At 35.7% G+C, this 20311-nt stretch overlaps 1 protein-coding gene across 1 annotated transcript in view; it reads left to right on the forward strand.

Annotated features, from left to right (window-relative positions):
* Positions 1 to 20311, forward strand: part of KDM4C (lysine (K)-specific demethylase 4C) — a 252049-nt gene that overhangs the window by 103168 nt on the left and 128570 nt on the right. The window contains 4 exon segments of the mRNA XM_010000645.1: positions 9982 to 10175; positions 11780 to 12018; positions 13368 to 13735; positions 16226 to 16328. Coding sequence (XP_009998947.1) covers positions 9982 to 10175; positions 11780 to 12018; positions 13368 to 13735; positions 16226 to 16328 — 904 coding nt within the window.

Below are 20311 nucleotides of genomic sequence, written 5' to 3' on the forward strand. Positions count from 1 at the left end.
TCTGTCTTCACTTACACAGCCCTTTGCCTTACTCACAAGAAGGATGTGTGCTTGTTGGAGTGTGTCCAGAGGAGGGCAGCAAAAATGATCAGAGTGCTAGAGACCCTCTCTTATGAAGACAGGCTGAGGGAATTAGGATTGTTCAGCCTGAAGAAGAGAAGGAGGACCTTAGAGCAACCTTCCAATAGCTGAAAGGGGCCTATAAGAAGGCTGGGGAAGACCTTTTCACTAGGCATAAAAGAATAGGACAAAGGGTAATGGTTTTAAGCTAGAAAAGGGTAGATTTAAGTTGGACATTAGGAAAAAGTTCTTTACTATGAGGGAGGTGGATCACTGGAACAGGTTGCCTAGAGAGGTGGTGGAGGCTGCATCCCTGGAGACATTCAAGGTCAGGCTTGATATGGCTCTGGTCAATCTGTTCTAGTGTGAAATGTCCTGCTTATTGTAGAGGGGGTTAGACTTAGATGTCCTTTAGAGATCACTTCCAACCCAATACATTCTATGATTCTATATTAGAAGTGTTTTTAAGTTTTCCAGGGAGCATGTGTGTATAATTGTATGCAGATTTAAAAATATTAAAGTACAGTAAAGAGGCACACTTGTCATGCCAAGAATCATCTATGACTACTTATTGATGAAGGCAAAAGTGTTTTGAACATGTTCTTTACAATCTCCTAATACCCAGGAGTTGTGGTGGTGTACAGTGTAAGTTGGTATAAACAGGTTAATACTGCAGTCACCTACCTGGAGAGTAATGATGCTTTCATGCTTTGCAACCACACAGATCTCAGGTCATACTACCTTCACAGCTTCAGAGGATGGCTTGAGGGTCTTGTATTGATGTATGAGTGTGTGAGACCATGGATGTATGTGACTATCTGTTCTTTTACACAGATGAACAGGTTTGGGTTCTGAAGTTCTTTTAGTGTCCAGTCCTATATGGTAATGATGTTCTGCAATACCAAACTTTTTTCATTCTCTATTTCCTGTGCAGGAGAATGCAGTCCTACTTAATACATCACAAAGTGAATCTCAGAATAAAATGAGAAAAAATGGTTTTGCAAATGTGTGCATTTTTTATTGTCTGGACAGTCAGGTACTGACTAGCAGGTATTTCTTGAATCAACTTGACCATCTAGCCTAATTCTCGATTGGCTAATGACAAGTCAGTGTTTTTATTCTAAGTAATACTAATACTTGCAGATATTAACTACACTATGTTTTTGTAAGACAAAGAGCTAATTAATTGAGAGCAGTCCTGTCATAGACAGCTTTAATAAAATGTGTTGAACTAAAGATATGGCAAGTAATTCTAATACCTTACTAAATTATTTTAAATTTCTTATCTAATAATGAACATGCATATTCCATGCTGACCTCCATATACCAGCTTCATATTATTATCTATTACAGAACTTGATGATACTTAGTTTGCTTGAACTTTCATTCTCTTTTATGGGCTCATGAACATATGAACAAATTGTATCTGATATAGCTGCAGTGTTAGAGTGTTTTGTTTTTCATGTTTTCTAAAATGCTTGACCACCACTAGATCGAAATTATTAGTCCTTTTTCAGGCAAGTTCCTGCCTTATATCCCTAGTTGTCAAAATAGGAACCATGATAACTGCAGCAATATAACTTCTTCAGTGAATAGTGAAGTAATGTTTATTTTCCCAACTCTAGGGCAAGCTAAATTATCTGAGGCAAGAGGAATGTTGATCATCAATGTTGATCATCATCTTCTGTCAAGTCCTTCATTTGATTATCATTCTTTTAGAAACTATAAGCCAGAAAGGCTTATTGTCATTATGATTGTTCCTTCTTTTTTTTTTTTTTCCTTCCCTTGAGTGGAAGGAAATTCCATTGCTTTGAAAGGTCTGTAATTTTTTTTAATTAAGTATTTAAATTTAATGCAATCTCTGTTTACACTGAGCTTTTCTGTTTGTCTGTCATAATTGTTAGCTGGAAACTCATATTTTCTAGGAACCGGTTCTATTTTCCATAACTATTGGCAGATGTTTCTGTAGGATCTTCAGTGACAATGATGTATTTGTTGATAACCCAGTGCTTGCTAGAAGGGCTTTGCTTCGCTTCAGTGAATCTATTCTATGGTGTAAGAGCTTTAGTCAACAGAAACATTCTATTTCTTCAAAAAATGTCTTGGGGTAGTTTTGCTCTATTCTGAATGCATACTTCATGCAATGGATTTTCTTTTGGTTCAGCTACTCTTTCCTGTTTGCAGCAGGTGAAATACATAGTGCTCTTGTTCCACTCTCTTGATTCACATTTTTGCAAGTTATGTATTTGAGTCATTTTAATAGTTGAGCCCAGTGTTCCGAGATACTAACTGTATGAGTTGGGTTCTGAGTGGATTTAATTCTTTTAGTGTTCTACTGTTTTTTGTACTTGTCTTGCCACTTCAATCCCCTGCTGGGAACATTTGAAGGGTTTGGTTCAAAGGCCTATAAGATGGCTTAAAGTCTGAGTTTGTCAGTATCTGAAAGGAAAACTTTTGATGGGTTTTCCATACACATTTTATGTATTAGAGAAAAACTCCTAGAGAATTCTCCTGTTTCTGTCTTAACAGGCAATTTCTCTTACTTTCTTATCCTCTTTTATTCTCCCAAACCGTGACAACTTGCGTCACAAAGCCTGTTCGTAAGGTATCAGCACAGAATTGTTCTCAGTTCTACTTAACAATGAGAAAAAAAATCTTCCTTTTGAAGTTCAGATTTTGCTTTTTGTTTTTGCTTTTGTATGTGTATGTTTTGTTGTGTTTTGTTTGGGTTTTTTTTAATATCACAATGCCTCATTCCTTGCTTAGTTTGAATTTAAGTAGTGGTACAACACTGTATAGCTACAGCTTCTTTTTATCTTTTCTTGAAGACTAAGCTAGATTATTACATAGCTGCAGAATATTTTAAATTTCTGGGGTTTTTCCTTTTAAAATATATTGTAAAACCGTATAATTATTTCACTAATATTTTTCTGCCCTTTCTTTTTTCTCTCTGTAATAGAATTGGAATAGTAGGAGAGCTTTGAAAAAAAAAGTTATTTTAAGAACTGAGAAAATAATTATCTTTTCCTCTGTTCATTTAAAAAAAAAAGATCTAATATCTGGAGCAAGGAACTGAAAATCAAATATATTTTAGTCTCAGTTCTGGCTGTGACTTGCCTTGTGACCTTGACAAACAAGCCTTCCTGTGACCTGGTTTCTTCTTCTGTTATCAGAAGAAACACTAATATTTGCAGCATGTTCTCAGATTCCTAAAGTGAAGGCATATAGAACTTTAGGTTTTTTCATCATGTATTGGAAGGTATAGAGGTTTTAAAAATATTTTCTTCTTTACTAAGCAACAGTACAAATAGTAAGTGTCTTTGGGAGACATAAACTCAATTTATGAGTCATATCAGCCAATAAATGATTCAATAGACTGACAATCTCAAATAAATCTGTTAGGTGTTAGCTTTTGTAGTTCTTATCCTCTGTGAATTTTCAGTTTAGAATAACACTTTACAATTGGAACAGTGAAGTTATTGATACATAATAAAACAGTGGTTGACTCAGCCTGCTGTTTGAATCAGTATTTACAGAAGCTACAAGATGCATGTGAGTGATGAATTTTGGGCATCTAAGTCTTGAAAAACTGAGCCAAGCTTTAGCAAGAATTTATCATGCCTTAGAGAAAGAATGCATATGATAGTTTTTTACATTTTTCATGTGAGATTTGGCCGCAGCTTTCCCCTGTGATTAGAATTTGATTGTTGCCCTCTCCCTCCCCGAGAAAGAAGTCTTTATATACTGTTGTTCACCATTGAAGACATTAATTTGGCTGGATTTAACATCCCTTAATATAATGTGCTAGATGCTAAAAGGTGAAACCTGAGAAAAATGTACTATGGAAATTTAGAACATCTTCAAAATGTTTAAAAAAAAGTATTTCTGAACTTAAAAAAAGTAATTTATAATTTTATTAATATAAGGGCAAGTAGCTACTCCACTTGCAGTGGTGTGCTTCAGAAGCAACACTGAGGAATGATCAACAGTTTTAAGACTTTAGATGAGTTTTAACAGTATTTATTTTTCAACCTGATCTGTCTGTGAGCATTATCAAGTGTAAACGCAGCCATAATTGTTCATAGTGGCAGCAAAGTTTGCGTCTCTGTAAAACTCAAGTTGTTTTGGAAAAAAAATGTCTATACTAATTTGGTTTTATTACTGGGAATCTTCTATAATTGTTGAATCTGAACCTGAATTTTAAAGACTTCTGAAAGTCCTGACAATAATTTGTCTTGCTTGACTAACTAGCAGTAGTATTAGTGATACACAGATATATTAATTGTTCCAGAAAATGATCTTAAATATTCCAATTGAGGTAAGAGTTTATTTTAGCTATTAAACAATGCTCCAAAACAACAGAAAGAGTTCTTATTCCTCAGCTCATTTACTTATACCACGTGTGTATCTCTGTCTTCTCAGAGACACCTTTAATCTGCAATATGTGGCATTCTAATTTGAGGTTTTTCCAAGCTGGCATGTTGGAATACAACTTTCCATTTAACAACCTATCAGTTTATCAGTTTTTATTTGAATTTAGTAGGAATAGGGAAGGAAAATTTCCTCATTAGGTTTCCTGTTATATAGACTTCTTATCTGCAATATATTAAAACTGTCCCTTTGCTGTAATTCATGAACTAAGGATATATGCAATTGTTTGGAATTGCCATACTTGGGTAGTTTGTGAATTACTTTTTTGTGCTTGGTGGCAGTAAACTTTCTGTAAGTTAATACATGATAATGACTGTGGCATTTGTATAATCTAGATGAGGAATGATATGGTAATGGGACTACGTTAAGTACTGCACAAAAACAAGTTATTCTTCATAGTTATATATATATATGTATTATTGCACAGAGAGTTTCCTTACTTCAGGAGGTACTTTGGAATTGGTTGATTCTGATCTGCTGCAGGTGTAGATTAATTTCTTTACAAAAAATGATACCTTTGTATGTTCAGAATCCTTCCATTTTAAAATACAGGAATTTAACAGTTTAAGACAGTTTAAGTTAAAGGACAGAAGCCTTACTTTTCTAGGTCTGATGAAATGCTGTCCAAAGGTACTAAGAAAGGAAACAATGCAGAGCCAAGAGGAGGATGGAGCAAGGGTAGCTGTCACACAGTGGAGAGATAAAGACTCTAGGCAAAAGGTTTCCGTGTAGGTATCATGGATGGGTGGAGAAATGAATGTGAGTGAAGGAGGAGAAGAATTTGGGCTGGAAATATGGAATAAAGTAAGAATGAAGAGAAAAAAGTTCAAACCTAATGATTAAATCTTCCAAGAGGTAAGAGTAGTGCTAGGAAAGATACCAGTAAAGGATTTGCGGTAATAGGACACACAAGAGTAGTTTAGTTCTGAAAACTCAAGGAATTATTTTCAAGATACACAAAAAAGACCCACCCAGATAACCCCTAAACCAGAAGTAAACATTAAATGTTTGCCTCACAGAAGTAACGATTTAGTGTTTTCAGCTGTTTTACTTGCACTCAAAAGGGTTGAACATTGTTGGAAATGACAGTTTGCACTGCATCAAACATGGCAGCATATATTGCAATGATCTTGCTCTCCCCCCACCCTTAAAATTATTTCTCTCTTCTTGCTCTGCATAGAAATTTCCTTCTGTCCTCATCTATACTTGTCTCCAGCAAGTTCCTCGGATTATAGACTGATGTCTAGTTTCCATTTCGAATTTTGTCAGTTGTCTTGTCTGCAGGCCTAACTTGTGATTATTTCTAGGTCACATGAGTGAAGAAAGAGTATAATCAAAAAGACATAAGAGACAGGAAAATAAAGATAAAGAAGGGCTGAGAGGTAGAACATTCCAGAAAAGACGGGCTTTTTTTCAGCTCTGCGCTGTCACACAGCTTCTATTGGCCAAGTTTCAAAGTAATTGGAGAAAACAGCCACCTTTTTGCAACGGCATGTGGTGCTAATGGAATAATTCTACATAGTATGAATTAATTTTATTTTTTTTTTCTGTGGGGATGTGTAGGTGGCATGATGTGTAAGAGTAAAATAAAGTGGAAATAGGATTGAAGAAAAACACCACATATTTTGTACTGTACTATTTAAATATTGAATTATATTTAAAATATTGCAGACTGTTTATGCATATATGAATACAAATAATGAATATATTAGAAATATTTTTCTATTACTTAGCCAGAACATCATGGAATGTGTATAAACATAACCTTAAAAAAGAATGGTGTTTTAAATTTGTATTTTTGTTGTTTGTGACTGGTAGAGTCAGGGGAAAGTGAAAGTACTCTCTGTGACTTACTAGAGGAAAGCTTGCTTTATTGAAGCTTGAAGAGGTAGCTAACTGATACCAAAGTTTTCTTGCAACACTGCCTACAAGTTGCCAGAAGGTCACTGCGAAAATGTATCACTGCCCGATTTGATAGCAAAGAATAGTTATTATTAGCAGGACTTACCAAATCCTGTCCTCCTGACAAACAGTACCTATGAAGCACTTCTACAGGTAGTCCACAAGAAGCAGTTCCAGTTGCAGCTATTTCAAAGTGTTGTTTATCAAAACACATTTTTTGCATTGTTTGAACATGATTAATTTACAGTATTGCAAGAAGAGTGGAATACAGCAGGTGAAATAGTCTGTTAAATGCAGTTGAAGTTGGTAAGAAGAATCTAAGTTATTTAAATATCTCTCCAATAAATGTATCATTGCCACTGTACCACGAAGAAAGCTTTAATAATTTTAAGTAGTTAGGAAGGTGTACTAGGAAGGATTAGATAATTTTAAAAGTATGCTTTGAGAATTGAGACTTACATAGTATATAAAGAAGCTTAGCAGCCTATTACTTGCCTCACTCTAATTTGTTGTTTTGTTGTATGTTTTGTAAAAATCCATTCTTGCTTTACAAAGAAGAGAACTTTTCATAGTTTTCCTTGGCTGTTATTCTCACACGTGCTATTCCACACTGAAATGATTATGCAAAGTTAAAACAAAAATTTAGCCTAGTGAAGTAGTAGGCTAAGTTCTTGTTCTTAAAATTATTACTTTGGAAGAATTTTAACTGAAATAGATTTCACATATAGTGAAAATCAAATTTTAATTAATAAAATCCAGTACTGACTACAAAATGACTAGAATCCTCTATTTGAAGCTTAATGTGTTAAATATTGTAACTCTGTAGTATAGTAACTGATGTTTAGATTGAGAATATATTTTTTTGTTCATAAAGACGTAATTCCACATCTTAGAAGGTACATAATCAGATACACTAGACATTGAACTAAAAGAGAAATATGCAAATCACAAAGACTTGACCCTGGATAAATATTTCTGTGCTTAGAACTGTGGTACTATGAAGTATTCCTCCCCTTCTAACAGTCAAATAATAAGATAAACTGCCTACTTACTTTTTGTTGCAGCAAAATATGTATTTCTCTAGAGTGAATATTTTTGTTTTAATTTTAAAAATTGAGTGATTCTGCTTGATGAAATAATTTACTATTAATGATGGAGTATTAGAAACACCCTTAAGACATGTACTTGATTCTTAATGATATAAAATCTTTTTCAGCAGCTGTTCCTAGGTACTAGCATAGATGTTAGTTGGTCAATATTCTGCTGATCAAAGCAAGGATTCTGCAAGGACCTCAGTGAGAGCAATTCGTAGAAAAATGCCCCTACTTTAAAATTTTATTCACTCTCATATGCCTAAGTCTAGAAGCTTGTTGTATTCCTTTTCATTAGTTGGAGTGCAAAATGAGAAGAATTTTTTTGTTAGTGTAAAATGTTTACTCTTTTTTCCATTCACAAATAGCAAGTATTTGAAAATAATCTTTTGCCTCAGTGTGTCTCTCCTAGCCAATGTTATCAGATTACAAATATATCTCACATTTAGGTAAAGTTGCTGAAACATTCTTCTTCCAATTCATTGCTATGAAGATCTGCAGCTACTAGTAAATGGGTTTTTTAATTGCTTACCTCCAAGCTGTATCTTTATGGTATGATAAATAGTAATAGTAAAGGTGATGTTGGTTCTGTTAATAGTAATATGAAATAATTGTAGATAGTTGTGTTCCCTTAAGGATTCTGATCATCATACTAATCTTTGATTGAAGAATATGTATCAGACTAATTCTACTGCATATAGAAAATAATTATTTCCAGTGCAAAGGTTGCAGGGTTTATCTGTGGCAACATCACCGGTATTTAATGTGTTGATCCAACAACTAGACTTTGCATTTACTTATAAAATATTAAAAGATGCTTAAAAATTATTATGATCCATTAAAGTATCACTATAAGAATTTTAGCAGACAGTGGCATGTCTCTTTTTTGTCTGTCCCTAGAGGCTTCTTCAACAGGATGACATTTAGTTTTGCTTTAGAGAGAATCTTTCAGTCGCTTTTTCGTCTTGGGAGCAGGAAGCCATATAACTGTCAGCTACAAGTCAGTCAAATGGGAAATGAAGAAAAAATATTAAAAAAGATCCCAGCCATCACCAAGAACAAAAATTCTTCCAGATTAGTTACCGAAACAACAGATTTTTTTTTTTTCTTGGCTTATTTTAGGGAATATGAGTAGACATGGTTTTTCGAACATACCTGCTGTCATTGTCTGATACGATACTTAGCAAAATTTCCACACCTCAGTGCATAGAAGCTTGTCTTCTGTTTTTTTCAGGCAAACAGTGATACTGTTGGGCATGATGTTTCTCCGTTATTTTTTTTTTTCTCAGAAGTATGTGTTTTTAAAACTTTTTAAATGTCTGAAGAGTGCTATGATATTTCTAATACCTTCCTGAATTTTTTGCAGTGGTGCTATTAAAATGTTGTAGAAACTGATCAAAGATTGCTAAAAGAAAGACATTCTGTGCCTCACTTAGACATAATTTGAGTCTTATCATTTGTTACTACAATTTCATGATAGAATCAATTATATTTCTTGATGTATTTTCGTCTTCGATACTTCAATGCTGACTTCAATGCTGTGAGAGCTTTCAACCCTTCCCCTTCCAAGGAGGGTGAATGAGAGTTTGTGGGCACCTGGCAGCCAGCCAAGGTTAACCTATCCACAATAGTCTGTGCTGCAGGCATATTGATTTACTTATTGTAGTCTCCTAATATTTACTAAGAGTTTTAGAGCATTACGTATAGCAACTTTAGCCTGAAAATTGTCTCAGCATCTACAGTATTCCAGGTGAAGACTTCTCTGCATTTTCATGATCATCACTAAGGATTTATTAAAATAAATCAGATATTCTGCTCATACACATGATTTCTGAAGAAAAACAATGCAGAATTTTTTAGGAGACTAAAATAAGGGATTAGAGCAAAGCTGATGAGCAAAGTATTGCATGAGATTTTAGGGTTTGCATTGCACAGAAGGTAAGATTGCCTGTTAGTAATGCACTCTTCTAGACCTGAAACGTAGTATTCGCCTCTCTTGCTTGTTTCTTCCTCTGTGTAGAAAAACCTGGGCAAAATTGTAACTTTGTAAGGTAATTCTATGCTTTTGTAGAGTTAACAGCTATGACTGTATATGCCTGTGCAGACTTTTGGCTCTGTTGGAGGTCCAGATTATTTTTTAAAAAGAAAATATGTATTCTATGAATTCAACATAGTATTATGCTTAAAGCTTATGAAGAGAGCTAATAGATCAAAAAGAAATGCTATAGTTTCTTTTTGGTCTTAACCTGTAGGAGTTAATAGAAAAATTATGTGTCTGTTAAGTACCTTTGTGGAATACTAGTGTGTTACATTTCTTCAGATAGAATCTTCTTTTGAAACATCCTTACCCTCCAAAGAAGTAAGGAAGAGGCAAAAAAGGAAAATTCTGGTTAGAATTGGGTTTCACATGTGGGACTTGTATTTTGGACTCTCTTTGCTGCAAACCTGTAGTATATTCCATTACCTGTCACTTGTAAATTCTTGTCTTTTCTTGCAGTGTACCTGTAGGAGAGACATGGTGACAATATCAATGGACATCTTTGTGAGGAAGTTTCAACCAGACAGATACCAGCTGTGGAAACAAGGCAAGGATATATACACCATTGATCATACAAAACCGACTCCGGAATCGACACCTGAAGTAAAGACCTGGCTACAGAGAAGAAAGAAAATAAAGCACTTTCCCAAATGGTATTTATGTTTCTTTATTCCCCATTTAATTGTCTTCAATATGATGTCAGTTTCCTTTTTTTTTTTTTTTTTTCACTTTCTCTGATGTTTTATTGCAACTCGTTTACTTTAGACAAAGCTTTCTGCTTTCTGTATTAAAATCAATATGGGGACACACAAATCTTTTCTTCAGAGTGACTGTGAAAAATTAATTCAATTTACAGGTTTTGTCTATAGCTGAAGTTAATTATTATGGAAAACATCAATATGCGTTCCAGTGTAGTATTTAGACTCTTTTCCTTAGTAGTCAGTATTGCATTAAAATTTCCAAGGAATGGATTGTCCTTGTTTCTAGTGACATCTGCAAAGAAAATACAACTCGCCTAAGAGGTGAAGTAAAGATTAAATTGGAAAAAACTTATATGAAACGGTGGCAGAATCATCTTAACTGTGTAAAATCTGTAGCAATAGTCTTACCCTTACTGCCATCTAGCTCCAAGGAGGCATCTATGCCTATTTGGCACACATGACAGTGTGAGAGCTGAAATCTGTCTACCACAGGTCAATCATGGATCATGGAAGGCCTAAATCTCAGTTACATCTAATGACTACATGTAAACAGTATTAATATTTGCTGTTGTATTGTAATGTGAACTGACATGCGTCTTATACTTTGGCAAATTTTCTGTAAATTACTATTTTATAGAGAAACTATTGGAAGATTTACACTGGTTGACATAAGGTAAAATGTAAAGGGTAGCAAAATATTTTCTGGTATTGTGTGTAGTATAAGATGCAAGACCATTATAAAACTCCTGGTCTTCATGGACTTTTTGGACTTTTATCACTAGTTTGTTACAAGTTTTGAAACGTGGTGTGTGATGAAACAGATCAAACTCTCCTCTCATATCACATAGTTGAATTTGAAGCTGAACTAATCTCCTGTTACTTTTATCCTGAGCATATAAATTACAAACAATTTTCTGATGACATGTGCTTTAACCTTTCTCTTCTAATTACAAGGGTGCAAAAACTTATGCTGAAGAGATAATTTTTACTTTTTTTATTTTTACACAGCATTATGAAATACATTGATCAATATTGTAGATATTAAAAATATTTGCTGATCAGAATTTTTCCTGCTTTTTAATGGCTTATTTGTGTTAAAATGCATATAAAAACTTCTAAGATATCTAAAGAGATCTGACTTTACAAGGGTATTCAGACTAGTAGTTTTTTAGCATTGGAGTTTGAAAATAGATTATTTTAGTGTGACTAAGAATGTTTTGTCGTCATTACTTTTATAAGGGATATTCTTTTTCAAGTTCAAAAGAATTATTCATTAAAAAGCTAGTTTGGATACTGGTTAAGTAATAGTTACTTAAGGTTATTTCACTTTTACAGTTTAACTTTGCCATAGAATGGTGATAAAAGATTAGCAGGTTAAATCCAATCAATTGCTAATCTATCACGTCATAAATTGTAAACACTATCTCAGTACAAAGAAATGAAAAATTGTCATTTTTTTACCACTTTAAGCGGGTGAAAGGGACATATATATTGGTAGATATTTTATCTTATCCAAGACAGACATTCTACTCTGACAGCAATATCTTTTATAGCAGCTTCCAGCCCAGTAGATCTCGATCTAAAAAGCTTAAAACTCCAGAGGACAGCAGAATATCTGCTATGGTAACTGATGCAGAAATCATAATGACTGAAGCAGCTACTGATGGCTTCAAGGTCAATGAAGAACCTGAAAAAAAAATGAGACTGGTAAACACAGGAGTGCCTTCTGGGGAAGAAGAAAACAGTAGTAGAATGCAACTGGATCAACATTTATTGGATAATGTCGAAGTTACAGGTGAGATAAGGACTGATTATATTCCACATGTAAGTTCTATGCTGTTTATACTCTAATCCCCCAAATTGGTGGATGTTGAAGCATAGTATTATCCTAAGTAGCATACTAAAATACTTATAAGTTATGCAGAGAAGATTGATATTCCGTAAGAATGAAAAAAAACCCAAATTAATATTCTAAGCTACAGTAATATCACCTACACTGTTATAATGAAGTGTTTTTTATGGGTGCAAAAAAGATGAGGTTTTGTAAATTATAATCTTCAATAGACTGTTAGGTTTTACAGCAGATTTTTTTGATATGGAAATTACATGGAATTTCTTAACACTTAATGGTAACAATACAGAACATATATCCTCATGGTATGCTACAGGTAATTGCATGAAGAATGCTGCATATTAGAAGTGGTCTATTCTTATGCACAAAAATGCTGTATTTTGAGACAGTGGATTTCTGATCACTTCCTGTTGAGCTATCTGACAAAGCAACTTATGAAGGCCTTATCAAGCAAAAGATGGTTGTTTCCCCACAACTATTTTGTACTATTAGACTTGTTCTATTCTGGGCTTAATTTCTTCTGTTTCACATTTCATTGCAGTTCAGGTGTAGTTTCACATTCCTGTTCAGAACAGAAAACTGCAGTTTGAACTTTGAAGTTTCTTGCAGTTCTCTTGGCTTTATATTGATAATGAAAATTTACTTGCAAATTGCATATAGAAAGTATGTCCCTGATTGTGGATATTAATGATTATGTAAATGGTAACTGGAGGTGGTAAGCACTAGGATTCATCCACAGTTGGACTTCTGAATCACTGAAACATAACATTATGCTAATTGTTGAAATATAAATATCTGCTAATTGCTTTTCAATTTTAGACCAGTGATGTTGTTTTCAAAATATTCTTGGTATGTATTTGAAATAGGTTTTCCTAATTGTAAGCCATTAGTCTTTGTTTATTTTTGTTATGGAAACAGGCATAATAGGTATAAATGCAGGGTGCAAAGTTCAGTTACCAACCTTTTATATTATTTTTTCCAACTAATCAAAGCTATTGTGGGCTGTCAGAATAAAATAGCTACATGAATACTGATTTTGAAGATTTGTAGTAACTCAAAACCAAAATGCTTAATACTTTTATCCAAACTCTGAACTCAAAACATTTACATTTAATTTATTCTTTGATCAAATGTATGCTCCATGTTTGTGTGTGTCCTTCTACCAAATGCTTTTTTGTGTGATTTGGTAAATGATGAACCATGCTTCGAATTTGAATAACTCAGCTTGTTGTAAAATGAAATGCAATTATATGTCATCAGTTTTATTAACAAAACATATTCTTGATCTATAGGAAACATTGATTCAGACTAATTTTTGAACCTTGTTCCTGTATTAGAGAAAACAAAATTGGAAAATGAGGACAGGACAGATTCCAACCATCCTCTCATTACTTGTGAAGATTCTCTGGCCCACATGCCTGCGTCTGATAGCTGTAGAAAGGAAGACAATTTGAAATCTCTGAATCGGTGCATTTCATCTCTACCATACCACAAGTCAGAGGAGCATGCTTCTAAAGCAGAAAACCCAGATAAAGAGGAAAATGTCTCAACAGAGGATGATGTCAGTGATCTAGAAATCTGTGGAAGTAGCTTGGAACATGGAGAAGTGGCCATTGTAAAAAATTATGAAGATGGAATAGAAACATCCAGTGTATGTAAAGCAAATTCCAGCATTATAATAATATATCTGTGATTTAATTAAATGAGAATAAATATGTCTCTAATGAGACCTGATATCCATATTAAAGCACTTAAGAATATGCATGATTTCATCAGATGCTAATACCAGGAAGTTTTCAAGAGTTCAAGCAAGAGCCAGAATTTGGATCCCAAAGCATGATGTTTCTGGAGCTTGCTTGCTGATGTATTTTGCTTTGATTTTAGATACCTAGTAACTTTATTTTGTGTCTCTGAATCTGAATTGTCACCAACTGCTTTTAGGTGATTCCTGTGTTTGCTACCTGCCTATAGGTACAAGGCTATCAGCTTGAATTATTGCTATTGGCATGAAATTGAAATAGTTAGAGCTGACTCCTGTATTGGATATAATGTATTTATGTTTCAAAAAATAGCTATATTGATTGAGTTGTAGGGATAATTAACAGTGTGCTGGTAAAATGTGAGCAGAATTGGTTGTTTCTGGGAGTTACTATCCAAGGGTAGAACATAACTGTGTGGAAGCAAGTGATAATTTATTTGTAGTTAATGAAATGTTGCAGACCTTCTGAAAGGAGGTTGTAGGAAGGTCGGTGTTGGCCTCTTCTCCCAGTTGAATACTGACAGGACCAGAGGAAATGGTCTGAAGTTGCAGCAGGGGAGGTTTAGATTGGACATTAGGAAGAATTTCTATACTGAAAGAGTGGTTCAGGCACTGGAACAGGCTGGCTGAGGGATGTGGTGGAATCACCATCCTTGGAGGAACTCAAGGAATGTGGAACTTAAGAGCATGAACTAGTGGCCGAGACTAGGAGTTTTTTTGTGGGTGTTTTGGTGGAGTGTGTGTGATGTTTGTATTTGTTTGGGGTTTTGTGTGTGTAGGGTTTTTTTCAGGTGGTGTGTTGCATGGTGAGTTTTTTTGTTTGTTTTGGTTTTGTTTGTTTGTTTTGGGATGATCTCAGATGTCCTTTCCAGCCATGACTATTCTGTGATTATGTGACTCTTGCTTTATGGACTATATCTATAGTATTGAAGTTGGAGAAAGAGAATCATCAAGACTTGGCTTTTTTCACTCTTGCTAATCTGATACGAAGGGTGGGCAACTTTGACTTTGGGAAACATAGTAAAAGATTAAGCTGTGATGGCAGTTGAAGCAGCTTTCAGAGTTGTGAGTTCAATCCCCATGTGGCAGAGGGAGAGCAGGGAATCCACTGCCAGATTGCCAGACTTAGTGGGAAATATATTTTAGAAGCCAAAGTAAAATCATGCTGACCCTTTCACAGACATGAACTGTGCAAGAAAGATTTTTTTTGCAGTGAGTTTTATAACCTTAGCTCCAGCCCTTCCAGTGTAATAATGAAGCACACTATGAACATCAGTGTTTTAATCATCATGTATTAGAGATAATATTTATCTTTTTTTTCTGTGCCTTTCAGCCATTTATATATGAGGTTTCAGATATTCTCCAGTATCATTTAATACTCTCTCTTTTATTCTAAGTGAAGAAGCACGTTATACAGATGCAATCAAAAAGTCTGACCTTCTTTCTCTTTTCATTTAGTTAAGTAATTCACTTAACTTTTTCTAGATCATAAACCTGTCCTGTGCTTTAACCACATCTTCCTCCCTCTGCTTAGCACAGTAAATATAATGTTTTCTAATTTACTGCCCATTTTATAGTAGTAATTTTCAACTCTCAAATCAGTCAAGGGGCATGTGTGTAACCTGCTAGGTTAGATTCAGGGCATTGAGGAGCACAATGCTGTGTCCTATAGGAATCATGTGAGACTTTGTCTTTCCTACCGTTCTGCCAGTGTGCTTGTGCTTCCTCTGCTTCTCAACCTCTAGATACTGTCAGCAGCTGATTTACTTCATGATTCCCCAACTGGCACTCAAATCTAGAGTTGTGAAAGCTGCACTTCTAGAGTTTGTAGTGTTAGCTCTTGTTCTTGAAGCCTGATTAACTTCAAGCTGAATGTACATAAAGGTACTTGATGTAGGAAATAATTTCCTCATATCCGAAATCAACATGTTAATTACATATCAGGACTTTAATTTCTTATCTCAGATCCAGGTGGTATTTTTACTTCCTCAGGAATTTTTCAATCTTTCACAAATTAAGTCAGTGGATTTCTGCCTCATTTTCCCTGTCATGATTAGTGGCGGTATTGTACTTCTGGTTCTGCAGAATTTTTTGCTGTTCTTCCCCTCAAACATCACCTGAGCAAACCCACAGAGTTAGATTTTGTAGTTTGGGAAGGACCATAGTAACTTGTATTTCAAACCTTTTATGTTTGACAAGGGTTGCTCTCTTTTAATTATGAAATACAGATGTTTTATTGGTACACTAAAGGTGCTTCAAGTACCCAGATAGTATTTACAGAATCAACATCTGTGCTTGTTTACAGAATAATGTTTATTGTTCATCAAAATTAACTCTGCAGAATTCCTTACTAAATTGTTTGTGTTGTTTGGTTTTTTTTGGTCAATGCAGGTTGAAAGAAAGAAAGTATGTAAGAGTTGGCGTCATCCACTAAATAAACCCCCAGCTAGATCTCCAATGACTTTGGTTAAACAGCAAGCAGCTAGTGATGAAGGTGAGTGTATTATTTAATATGTTATTTAATACATTTTTCTGATGAGATTTTTCTTTTTTTATGAGACTATATATATAAGCATTTGCAAAAAAACCCCAAGATTAAATAATTTATTTCTGCATGGAAAATGTAAATAGTGAGGCCTCTGAAACCACAGACAGATTGTTTACTTCTTTCCTGTTTTCGCTCAAATTCTTAAAACAGTGGGTCTGACCGCATAAAGCTCTGAACAGTAAGATGTCATTTAAAACAAGTACATTCACCAAGCCGTAGTACCCTATACTGCTTTGAAAATACTTTTCTATCTCTATATATGCTTCTAACAAACAGTATCTAGTACTGCGCAGGTTTGCCTGTAGTGCAGAGTGGGCAAGACATTAAATGTCAGTTCTATATTTCTAGAAACATAAAAAGAGGTGGAAAAACCTAGTTCTATTTTTAGACATAATGAACATAACCTTTGTGTAGTTTAAAGCAGAAAAAGGTTTCCTCTCTATTTCCCCAGCTGAATAATTGAGAAATTTTCTTAGAGCAGTTTTTTGCTTACTTTTGAGTGGCACAAAGCAGCCGAATGCAGGGTAAAAGGCCTTCCTTGGAGCGTTTTTGACTGGGCTTCTGATTTAGTGTTTTAAGTAATGTTTATGATTATTGTTTTAATGCTGAATAAGGACCACAAAATTCCATTGTTTAACTTAACTGTGTAAGTAAGTAGTGTAATGTTAGGCAATCTCTTTGAAGACACTTGTGCAGATTGGAGATATGCATGTTATTGTGTACTGTATGGTACCTTCAGACACTTCAAGTGATGGAGTGAAGCAGAAATTAAGAAAAAGAAGCATGTTCATAATTAATGAGGATAACCGACGATGTAAAGAAGAGAGTTCGATACAAAATAAAGAAGTAAATAATTCTGCAGCCACAAAATTTGGTGCTTAGTAACTGGGTGCCACAGTGATCAAAGAAGTTAAAATAATACTAAGAACTTCTCAGATACTCTTTTTGAAAGTTTACTTGAGTGCCTTAACTTTAGAGAGCCACCATCAGGTGCAGACAGGAAACAAAAGCTAAGAAATTTACCAAAGATAGAAATTTACTAAACTGAAGTTTATAGAATAAGTAAATCTGCTTTATCCAACAATCACATACACAGTCAACCAAAGCTGGACAATAAAGCTGCTTTATTCTGTCGGATGTGGCTTGTGAAGCCTTATCAGACTGTATCAGAACTACCTATCAAAATGGAAAATAAATGCATTCCTTTATCATATTGCCTTAGCATGTTTGTCCTGTAAAACACAGGTTTTTCAAATACTGTTTTCCAGAATCTCATCAGTTACCAGAACTGGAGATTAGTCCTCACACTTCCTTAGATACTTTGATGCTCTGTGTGCTGCAGAATGGAGCTGATACGGTGCCTGTGGCTACAGGTCTGATTCAGGCATTGCTGTACGCTTCAGTGCTTACCTGTGCATTGTAACTGCATTTTGCTTGGAGCTCCTATTTTGTACTTCAAGTAATATAAGAGTGTTGCTGGACTTCCTGATCTTTTTTATTCCTCAGTTATCACCTTCAGTCTACAGTAGTTATTTCTTAAAGTTACAGGTAAACTTCAGAGGGAGGCAGCATGGCTTTTAATTGATTCTTATTCTTGTAACTAGGAGATACTATGCTTTCAGTTAGCACCAGTTTAGGTATTGTTGCGTTGGTTGCTGTAAGTTTAACTGATACCTCATCAGTACATCTCCCACTTTGTTCCAAGCCTAAAGCTGTTATCTTCTTCCATCTCACTAGTTTGAGAAAGCCATAGTCTCTTTCTTTTTATCTGAGCCTCTCTTTTGCCAGGCATGATACTTCAATTAGTTGTTAAGCATCTTTCTGAAAATTAGAGACAGCTTAGGCCTATGATCTCTATCATATGTGAATAAGTTTGGATACCTTGAGGGCTAGACAGCATATTTCAAAAAATGTTATGGTAATTTGCACAAAAAAAGATGATAATAATATTAAGATTCAGCTAGTAAAGTAATTAAATATTTAAATATGTGGTAGGTTGCTGGCTCATGGTCATCTTCCTGTCCACCAGGACCCCCAGATGCCTTTCTCCTACACTGCTCTGCAGCAGGTCAGCCCCCAACCTGTACTGGTCCATAGTCTTGTTCTTCCCCAGATGCAAGACTCTACACTTGCCCGTGTTGAATTTCATCAAGTTTCTCCCCGCCCAATTTTCCAGCCTGTCCAGGTCTCCCTGCATGGCAGCACAGCCTTCTGGTGTGTCAGCCACTCCTCCCAGTTTAGTGTCATCAGCAAACTTGCTGAGGGCACACTCTGTTCCCTCATCCAGGTCGTTTATGAAGATATTGAATAGTACAGATCCCAGTACCAACCCCTGAGGGACTCCTTTAGCCACAGACCTCCAGCTAGACTGTCCTATTGACCACAACCTCTGACTTCTTCCTTTCAACCAGTTCATGATCCACTTCACTACCTGATCATCAACACTTCCTCAGTTTGTCTATAAGGATGTTGTAGGAGACAGTGTCAAATGCTTTACTGAACTCAAGATAAAACACATCTACCACCCTACCATCATCTATCCGCCTAGTTACTTCCTCATAGAAGGCTTTAAGGCTGGTCAAACATGACTCCCCGTTGGTAAAACCATGTTGGCTGCTCTTAATGACCCCCTCATCCTTGATATGCCTAGAGACAGTGCCAAGAACAAGCTGTTCCATCACCTTTCCAGGGATGGAGGTGAGGCTGATCAGTCTATAGTTACCCAGGCCCTCCTTCTTGCCCTTCTTGTGGACTGGAGTGACATTTGCTATCCTCCAGTCCTCAGGCATCTCTCCTGTTGCCCACAACTCACCAAAGATGATGGAGAGTGGCCTAGCAATGACCTCTGCCAGTTCCCTCAGCACCCATGGGTGCATTCCATCCAGACCCATCGATTTATGGATTTCCAGACTGCTTAACTGATCCCTAACCCAATCCTCATCTACGAAGGCAAACTCTTCCTTCATCCTGACTTCTTCTGGGGATTGAGGGATCTGGGACTCCTGGGGAGAGTCTGCAGCAGTAAAGACAGAGGCAAAGAAGGCATTCAGTACCTCTGCTTTCTTTCTATCTATCCTCTGTCACCAGGACACCCACCTTATTCAGCAGTGGGCCTGTATTGCCTCTCATGTTAGCTCTATCTGCAATGTACTTGAAGAAGCCCTTTCTATTGTCTTTGGTCTCACTATCAAGGTTTAATTCCAAGGAGTCCATAGCTTTCCTTTTGACTCCCTACATCCTCTGACAACAGTACTATATTCCTTCCAAGTGGCCAGCCCCTCCTTCCATGATCTATAGATTTTCTTTTTCCACTTGAGTTTGCCCGGAAGTTCCTTGTTTAACTATGCATGTCTCCTGGCTCCCTTAATTGATTTCCTATCCATTGGGATGCCTTGTTCCTGAGCTTGGGAGAAGTGGTCCTTGAATATTCACCAACTATCTTGAGTCCCTGCACCACCTTGTACCATGTCCCATGGGATTTCCCCTAACAATTGCTTGAAGAGGCCACAGTTGGCCCTGCAGAAGTCCAGGGTCCAGCTGGGTGTTCTGTTCCTCCCACACAGGATCCTGCACTCTGCCATCTCATGATCATGTTTCTTTGTGGTTTGTTGATGTTAGATTTTCTTTTTTTTCCTGAAGCATTTCCCTATGTATGTTTGACTTCAGAGTCTCCCTTACTATGATTGCTTTTTGTGGAATTTAATGCCTAAAGGAATGAGCAGTGAAAATAGTGGGAACTGGGGAGTCAACCCAGATGTTATAGCTGAGACTGCCAGTTTAGAAAAATAAGTGCAGCAGTACATTGTGAGCTGTATGTTACACTCAGAATGCTAATAATTTTTATGTAATGAACTTTGATCTTATGTTCAGTGTGGTGTATTAGCTTGTAGTAATATTATTCTTTTGTATTTAATGCAGTTTTATTTCTG

Source organism: Chaetura pelagica, unplaced genomic scaffold, assembly GCF_000747805.2.
Source record: "Chaetura pelagica isolate M959 unplaced genomic scaffold, ChaPel_1.0 scaffold596, whole genome shotgun sequence".
NCBI lineage: Eukaryota > Metazoa > Chordata > Aves > Apodiformes > Apodidae > Chaetura > Chaetura pelagica.